This window comes from Myotis brandtii, unplaced genomic scaffold (assembly GCF_000412655.1).
Source record: "Myotis brandtii unplaced genomic scaffold, ASM41265v1 scaffold133, whole genome shotgun sequence".
NCBI classification, from domain to species: Eukaryota; Metazoa; Chordata; class Mammalia; order Chiroptera; family Vespertilionidae; genus Myotis; species Myotis brandtii.
In genome coordinates, this window is record NW_005354718.1 from 1,493,196 (window position 1) to 1,502,176 (window position 8,981).

General features: G+C 53.6%; 1 protein-coding gene across 3 annotated transcripts in view; it reads left to right on the plus strand.

Annotated features, from left to right (window-relative positions):
- Positions 1-2,384: 2,384 nt before the first annotated feature.
- BAHD1 (bromo adjacent homology domain containing 1) overlaps positions 2,385-8,981 on the plus strand; it is a 10,182-nt gene continuing 3,585 nt past the window's right edge. The window contains exons 1-5 of one of the 3 annotated variants that reach the window (XM_005860242.2): positions 2,385-3,824; positions 5,858-6,240; positions 7,177-7,336; positions 7,726-7,802; positions 8,481-8,581. In XM_005860242.2, coding sequence (XP_005860304.1) covers positions 2,399-3,824; positions 5,858-6,240; positions 7,177-7,336; positions 7,726-7,802; positions 8,481-8,581 — 2,147 coding nt within the window. In that variant the 5' untranslated portion in view covers positions 2,385-2,398. The remainder of the gene's footprint in view (positions 3,825-5,857; positions 6,241-7,176; positions 7,337-7,725; positions 7,803-8,480; positions 8,582-8,981) is intronic. The other 2 variants (XM_005860244.2, XM_014534786.1) reach the window with 2 other exon arrangements.

Below are 8,981 nucleotides of genomic sequence, written 5' to 3' on the forward strand. Positions count from 1 at the left end.
GAGAGAGCTGGGTCTAGGCTTTCCTAGGAAATACAGATGTGTTTCTCCTTGTTGCTGCTCCTCCACCTCTGGCACAGGGGTATCCTGCATTTGAGAAAAGGGCTCGTGAGTTATAAGTAACTGGGGTGCTTTTAAGCATGAAAGGATACATTGCTAATCAGCATGCTGAGCAAACAGAGATGAGTGGTCACCATGATTAGAAGCAGGAGTCTAAAGGAGCCTAGCAGATGCCTGGGATTTTTTAGGACCTCTCCTGTCTGTGCTTCAGGAATGAATGGATTTACCTTCTGTGACTATGAGTCATGCCTGGGGTCTGGTCTCTGGGCAGTGGCAGGTTCCCCGCATTGTGGCCAGAGCAACCCTGGGCATGCTGTTTCTCTTTTCCAGTTTTCCATGTTCTTTCTCAGGGATGAGGGACACCCATGCTGCCCTGGTTTTCTGAGCACTCTGTCTCAATTAGTGCAGTATGTCTCAGGAGAGTAGATACTCAGTGACCCCAGCCATTGACCCAAGGCCACTGGGGCTAGCTGGGAAGGGCTCTGGAATCCCAGGGAGCCCTTAGGCCTGGGACTTTCAGGGTTAAATCCTGGCCCAGCAGGAGTTCTCCCAGCTCCTGAGGTAGAGTGAGTGTGAATAACAATTACAGTGGGAAAATAAAGCTGGAAAGCCTAGGCCTACTGGGTAGGGAGGAGGTTGCTGGGTACCAGGGAGGGCAGAGCCTAATCTGGCACCTTACTTGGCAGCACCTTGCTTTGGGTTAGGGCGTATATGAGGAATGAGCCACTCAGTAGTCTCTGACCACCGACAACTCTCCTCCCCACTACTCTGTTGCCTTGGCCATAACAGCTTCTAGCGCACACCTGGCTCTGGCCTCCCTCCCAGAATGGGGTCCAGGCTGCCCCAGGTATGTTGGGGATGGGGGGAAGTGTTTGACAAGCAAAGTTAGGGGATGGTGCCTGGGCATGGGCATTTTTTTTGTCAGGGTCTCTGGGCTTCCTGGTACTCGCGCCATCCTGCCTCTTGCCTGGAGTCTTGCCTGTCAGGTAGAAGACCTGCAGAATAGGGCAGGATTAATAAGACAGCTCCCATTAGCCTCCTGAGTTAGTTCTTCTCCATGATATTTTCTTTTCCCAGCTCTTAGTGGCTATTGGAGGAGTTAAAGATGTACCACACTAGTGTGTGGTCTCTGTGTTTTCCCCCCAAAATTGCTGGCCCTGGCTTTACTGACATTCTTTCCCTAGGCACTAGCACTATTTAGGCTGTCCTTCCCTGGAATCCCCTGAGTCAAGGTGGGTCTGGCTCCTAGGGCTGGCTGAAACCTCCCCTGACCACCGACTCCTCAAAGCCAGGCTTTCACCCTTCCTTGGCTTTTCCAGCAAGACCAGATTATAGCTGTCAGCCCTACATGCTCAGCAGGGTGTCCTCACAAGCTGGACTCTGCCTCCTCCATGGCCCAGCAGGCAGCTTCCTCATCTCAACTCCTCACTTCCATCTCCTTATCATCCTATGGCCAATCTCAGAAGCCCCATCAAGGGGGAGGGGGTTGGTAATATTTTTGAAGAAATAGATGGATTCCCACCACCCAAGCCCCCATCCTGGCTCAGTGTCTTCAGAGCCTCTTCCTGGCTAGAAAAGAGTAGCTAGCCGGAGAAAAACAATCAGAGAATTAAGAGCTTAGCCCCTAGTTGCTCCTGTCTGCTGACCCTGGGGCCTGCATTGCTCTGTAGGCTCTCCCAGGGCTTAGTTCAAAGAAGGACCCTAGGCTAAAAGAAGAATGGGGCAGCCCTAGCTGGTTTGGCTCAGTGGATAGAGCGTAGGACTGAAGGGTCCCAGGTTCGATTCTGGTTAAGGGCACATGCCCAGTTTGTGGGCTCAATCCCCAGTAGGGGGTGTGCAGAAGGCAGCCAATCAATGATTCTCTCTCATCATTGATGTTTCTGTCTCTCCCTCTCCCTTCCTTTCTCGAATCAATAAAAATATATTTAAAAAATAAAAGAAGAATGGGGCAGCCATTCCTAGGTTCGATTGTTAAGGGCACATGCCCAGTTTGTGGGCTCAATCCCCAGTAGGGGGTGTGCAGAAGGCAGCCAATCAATGATTCTCTCTCATCATTGATGTTTCTGTCTCTCCCTCTCCCTTCCTTTCTCGAATCAATAAAAATATATTTAAAAAATAAAAGAAGAATGGGGCAGCCATTCCTTGCACAGCTGCTGATACCCTGACCTCATTGAACTTTTGCACTGTGGAAGAGGATACCATGAAAATCCAGGCTGGAGATGGGTGAGGGTAGGCCGGAGTTACTGTAGGTGGGGCTGGATAGGCTGCAGTGGGGGGAAAAGCAGGGCAGGTCAGGCTTTTCTCATTGCCTTCCTTCTGTCCTGCAGATTGGAGGTACTTCATGACACACACTCGGAGGAAGTCCCTTCCCATGCTGAGTTCGGGCCCCATTGGCCGCCGGGAGCCCCTGCAAATGGAAGGCAGCAATATGGAGCAGGGGGCGGAGGGTATGGACCCAGGCATGCCTGAGAGCCCAGGGCACCTCCCAGGGCGCCGCAAGAACTACCCACTGCGTAAGCGTCCCTTGGTTCCTGAGAAGCCCAAGGCCTGCAAAGTGCTGCTGACTCGCCTAGAAAATGTGGCTGATCCACGGAGTGCAGATGAGGCTGATGAGCTGCCCCCTGACCTTCCCAAGCCCCCCAGCCCGGATCCATCCAGTGAGGACACTGGCCTCACCCAGCCCCGCAAGCGGCGCTTGGCCTCCCTCAATGCCGAGGCCCTGAATAACCTGCTGCTGGAGCGGGAGGACACCAGCAGCCTGGCGGGCAGCCGCCGCAGTCGAGGCGGAGACCACCACCACAGTCGGGATCGTGACAGGGCCACTGGAGGCTGGTCTTCCGCCAAGAAGCGGCCACGACTGGAGGACCGCGGAGGAGAAAGTCGGGATCTGTCCCCAGAGCCAGCACCGGATGAAGGTGCCCGCCGAGATGGTGACCTAGCTCCCAAGAGACTGGCCAGCCTGAATGCAGCTGCCTTCCTAAAGCTGAGCCAGGAGCGGGAGCTACCCCTGCGGCCACCTCGTGCCCACACAGAAGCAGACAGGCGCTCCACTGAGCCACCAGCACTGAAGGCTCTGAGGCCAAAGTGGGCCAAAGTCAATGGCAAGAACTATCCCAAGGCCCAGCAGGGGGTTGGCTCTGGGGAGGCTGCAAGCCCACCCAGCTGGCAAGGGTGCCCTGAGGAGCCATGGTTATCTGCAACCCCTCATGGACCATCCAGCCAGCTACCTTACCAGCCCCTGAGCAAGGCTCTGGAGAGCCCCTTAGGGCTGCGCCCCCACTTGCCCCTGCTGATGGGTGGACAGGCAGCCCTGAAGCCAGAGCCTGGGCGCCCAGGAGAGGAGTCACCTGCCCCCAAGCAGGAACTGCACCAGCCCTCTTTCCCTACACCCCAGCTGTCCCTCCTGCCTATGCCTGGCAACCCCGCCGACTACAGTGGGCTGTGTGGTCGGCCTGAGCTCACTGCGCTAGGCAGCTTCTACCTGTATTGCAGCCAAGATGGGCTGCAGTGTGGGGGCTACTCCCCATGCCCCATGCTCCCCGAGGGCAAGCTGTCCCCTGTGGCTGCACCTACCGAGGGGCCCCTCGTGGCCCCGAGCTCAGTGCCTGCGGGCACCCCTTTCCTGCACCCTCCCTGGGGCTCTCACTACTGTTCCAGTGAGGATGCTGAAGTGAATGGCTATAGCATCTGTGAAATGTTGCCCCCTTCTCTTACCCACATTGGCACTACCTGTGGCGGCTGTTCCTACAAAATGCCTTTTGCAGCAGGTAAGCCTTCCTGAGGATGGGATGTACTAGAGAGTCTCTGAGACACTGTCCCAGGAGGGTGGGTTGTGGGCTCCTTGAGGTACTACTGCATGGGAGGTAGGGGGCTTTGAAAGGGGAGGACTTCCCTTGTTTTGTGCTCCAAGCCTAGGAGCAGTTCCAGGAAAGGGGCCAGTGTTTAGCTTTTAGCAGCCCTGCTCTGTCCCCACTGTCTATGGAGAGATTTCTTGGCCTGACAGCATTGGCTGCCATAGGTAGCATTGTTGTGGTGGAGGGGACAGGAGGGGCCTCTTCCCTCCCCATTGGGATTGCCAATCTTAGACTCTGAGTAGCAAGTTATTAAAATTAGGGCTTTTGCCAAGTTGTTTCTATGTCCCTTCTGTCCTCCTTGAAGAAAGCTAGAATTCCTTACTTTCCAGGAGCCCAGACCATCTGCATGCCAGCCAAGTACAGCATTCATAGAAAGGGTGGGGGTTACAAGGTCCAGTAGGTGATGCCAATTGCAGTAGAACAGCTTTACCCTGGCTATACAGGCTTTGAAAGAGAAGAAGTGCCCAGACTTAGCATTACCTAGCTAGGGGTGGATAGGGTGGGCACACTCTAAGAACAGACAGAGTTCCCTGGCACTGACAGGGTGCTCGCAGGGCCTGTGGCTTTGGTGTCTGCCTTCCTGGCAAGACCCAGACACCTGAGAGGCTCGTGATACAGCTGATGAGACACCCCCACAGTGATCTCTCTTCCCCCAAATTGGCAGGAGTGTCCTCACATGCTTCTCCAGGCTCCCTTCCTGGCTCCTGAGTGGAAACAAGGTGACCAGAGCCATCCTGGCTGGCAAGTTGGCCCAGCTGCTGGTGAAGTGAGAGGCCAGGCCTTCCCAGGCTTCCCCTCCCTCACACCCCTCTTGTAGGGGGTCTATAAAACAACTTTATAGACCAGTTGACTCTAGCCAGACTGGTTGTTTCAGCTTCTGGTGTGAGTTGGAGTTCTTAGAAATGAGAACAGGCTTCTTCTCGGGCTTTTCCTTCTCTTTTGGATCACTTTCCAAGTCTAGACACCTAACCTGTGGGACCCAAGGTCCTTACCCTCTTGTCCTGGGACCGTGTGGAAGCACCATGTGCCAGGCACAGTTCTAAAGCACTTTACAGATGGGAGGCCACCTGGCATGTAATTGAGCATAGACTGTGGAGCCAGACTTAGAGCGAAATGTTCTCTCCCACTTCCTTAGTCACGTGACTGGGACAAGCCAATAACTATTCAATGTCTCAGTTTCCTTAATTGTAAAATAGGAATAATGGTCCCTTTCTCATAAGGTTGTTGTAAGGATGAGGTGAGTTAATACATTGATAAGAAAAACACCTAGGCCCTAACTGGTTTGGCTCAGTGGATAGAGCGTCGGCCTGCGGACTGAAGGGTCCCAGGTTCGATTCCAGTCAAGGGCATGTACTTTGGTTGCGGGCACATCCCCAGTAGGGGGTGTGCAGGAGGCAGCTGATTGATGTTTCTCTCTCATTCATGTTTCTAACACTCTATCCCTCTCCCTTCCTCTCTGTAAAATAAATAAATAAAATATATATTTTTAAAAAAAGAAAAATACCTAGAACAGACTACATATTTGCAACTACTACTATTGCAAGGCACTGAGAGGTCAAGGGACTTGCCTGAGGTCACACAACTAAGTGGCAGGTTTGGGATTCATATCCTGAGCTGTCTGATTCCAGCTCCTCTGCTCCTAAGCACTGTGGAAGCTTTAGAGGAGATTAAATCAGAGCTAGAAAAGCTGTTCCCATTATCCACCGCCTTCTTTCAGGTTAGAAGGGGAGATGGAGATGACTGTGGCCCAGTCTCCAAGGTCAAGAAACACCGTTGGCTAGTCACTCTGACAATCCACTTTAAAGGCCCCTGGCCCAACTTTTCACCTCTGCAGCCTTTGGGCTCACACTTAGAATTAAAATAGGAGCAGGTTCTGAAAGCAGAGAGGCCAGGGTGGGGTTACTGCTTGTCCTTACTTGTCCTGACCTTCTTTCTCCTTTTCCCAGAAGGCTGCAGGTCCCTGGGCCAGCTGGAATTTCCTCTTCCAGAAGCTGGCCACCCAGCCTCACCTGCCCACCCCCTCCTGGGATGCCCTGTGCCCAGCGTGCCACCTGCAGCAGAGCCTGTCCCTCATCTTCAGACACCCACCTCAGAGCCTCAGACAGTAGCCCGTGCATGCCCTCAGAGCGCCAAGCCTCCTAGTGGCTCCAAGTCAGGTTTACGCACAGGCTCCAGCTGTAGGCACACTGTGAGGAGCAAGGCTGCCCGCAGGCCCAGCCACCCCAAGCAACCACGTGTCCAGCGCCCACGCCCACGCCGCCATCGCCGCCGCCGCACTAACGGCTGGGTACCTGTTGGGGCTGCCTGTGAGAAGGCGGTCTATGTCTTGGTGAGTACCAACTCTTAGCTGATGGGGGAAGAGAGGGTGACATTGGGGACATAGGACCTGAAGTGAGTTGCATCTCAGGAATCTTGGCTCTAGCTACTCTGAAAGATGACAAGGGGCTCCAGCTCACTTGTGCTCCAGGAACCAGTCATGCTGGCCCAGCCTGCTCCCCTATCCTGTACTGATCCTGTACTGTGCACCTCGGGGAGGTCAGAGGATGCACACAGACAGCTGGTGGCTGCCATCTCTGTCTTGGACTCTCAGGGAAGTTACCTGAAGTGTTTTCATCTCTCATCCCTGCTCATGCTGTCCCTTCTATTCTGGATTTTAAAATGGAGGACTTTCACTCATCTAAGTGGCTCAGTTGGTTGGAGCGTTGTCCTGTACATCAAAAAGGTTGCGGGTTCGATTTCCACTCAGGGCACATTCCTAGGTTGTGGGTTCAATTCCCTGTATGGGAGGCAACCAATCAATGTTTCTCTCTCTCCCAAATCAATAAAACATATCTTTCATAGAGGCTTTTTGGGTAAGTATGTGTATGGAAAACTGGGATAGGCAGAGAAAATCAGTGATATAGGAACATCTGGGATGATGAAAAGGATGTTGACTAAAATTTACTGAGCACTTCTGAGGTGCCAGAACTGTGCTAATTACATGCATTATCCGCTTTCATCCTTACCACTACCCTATGAGGTACATACCCCATGTTCCTATAATTATCCTCATTTCACAGATGAGGAAACTGAGGCTTAGCAGTAGTAATTAATTTACCTAAGGCTACACCACCTACAGTGGTGGTTGAAGGGCCAAACCTGGACTATCCCATTAGGAAGTTTGAGGACCTACCCAGTGCTGGGGGTTGGAGTGAGTTGGTTATTGGGGTATGGTAGTCAGGGTGCAGCCGCACAAGCCTTTTTATATCATTGCTTTATTGCACAGGATGAACCAGAACCAGCCATTCGAAAGAGCTACCAAGCGGTGGAGCGACATGGAGAGACCATTCGAGTCCGGGATACTGTCCTCCTCAAGTCAGGCCCACGAAAGACGTCTACACCTTATGTGGCCAAGATCTCTGCCCTCTGGGAGAACCCTGAGTCAGGTACCCCCCCCCTTCCTGGAGTTTGACCTGGCACTGGTCTCCCCGTGTTTTTGGCACAGTTTGCCTTCCACTCATCCGGGGTCTGTCTGCTACCGAGGGCTACAGACAGATGGCCTTGTCGCTTAGGTTGCATCAGCTCATTAACCTTTCCAGCCACCAGAACCTGGGCACCTCTCCCCCTTCCTCACCTGTCATTGCTTTTCCCCCCTTCTCCCTTCATACCTAATGGCATTCCAGGCTTCTGAATGCCAGGCTTGGCTTGAGGCAGAGGCTCAGCACTGGCCCAGCACTGAAGTTGGATGAGCCTCCAGGGCAAGTGGCCAGCCTGCCTGCCGAAGTAACTCTGGGGTTGCCAGCTCAAGCCTTGACTGCTTCTCTTGTACCCCCAGGAGAGCTGATGATGAGCCTCCTGTGGTATTACAGACCAGAGCACTTACAGGGAGGCCGCAGTCCCAGCATGCACGAGGTGAGTTACCAGGCAAATGGAATGGGGAAGGCAGGGTTTGGCAGAAGGAGAGGTGGTAGCATAAGGAGGTGATACGGGGTGGACAGCCATGGGTAGTCAAGTCCCTAGACTTGTTACCTTGGATACCAGAGAACTTGGGGAAGGGCCTGGGTTTCAGCCTCTTTTCCCCAATTCATGTTTCAAAGGGTTAGGGGAAGTGGAGTGGCACACCTAGCCCCCTTTGATGCTGTCTGCAGCATGAGAGGGAGGGGGAGAAAGGCTGCTCCTAACATTCCTTAGCACCATACCCAGTGGTGTGCTAGAAGTGGTAATACCCTCTGGATGTGGTTCCTACCCCCCCCATCTGAGCCTGCTTTTACTCTTTCCCTCTGGGACTTTTTGGGAAGATGCATACTGACTCCCCCTCCTCCCCTGGCTGGGGGTTAGGAAGCTTAATGAGGGGCTGGAGGGGGTACCTGGGTTCTCCAGGTGCTCCCTCAGAATCTGGGAGGAATGCCCTGGGGTTCCAGGTGAGGAGATGTTAGGCTCACATTCCAGGGAAGCTCCCCGGCTTTCTGGGCACCAGCTGGAGTGATCTCGGGTCAGTAGTCTCAGCAGAGGGGTTGGCGTTAATGTCCACTTTTCCCCTGGAATTAAGTGCTCCCAACCCCGGTAACTGATCTCCTCTCTCCCCTTGAGCCTTTGCAGAATGAAGTCTTTGCATCGAGACATCAGGACCAGAACAGTGTGGCCTGCATCGAGGAAAAGTGCTATGTGCTGACCTTTGCAGAGTACTGCAGGTGGGTGGTGGCCTGTGTCTCTGGCTAGCCTCTCCCCTCAGACTCTTCAGGGCTATTTGGGGGCTGCCTGTAATCTCACTGGGCCTGACCTCCCAGAAGGTTCTTCTTTACAGCCTGCTTCTGCCATCTAATATTTTTAGAAGAAAAAAAAATTGTTGCTTGTCTGAGGCAGAGTGGTTGGACAGAATTGGGGGTGGTTACAGTACGGCTCTCAGAAAATACCAAGGAGAACTGGCAGGTGGTCATGAGGGAGGCCTTGGCAGGTGTGTTTCCCCAGTGACAGACTGGCAATTGGCAGAGAGGGTGTAGCCCCTAGGACAGGTGAGGCAGCACCAAGTGGGGGTTGAAGGCTACTTTTCAGCTCTCTGAGAAGGGAAGGGAAGGGAAGGGGAGGGGAGGG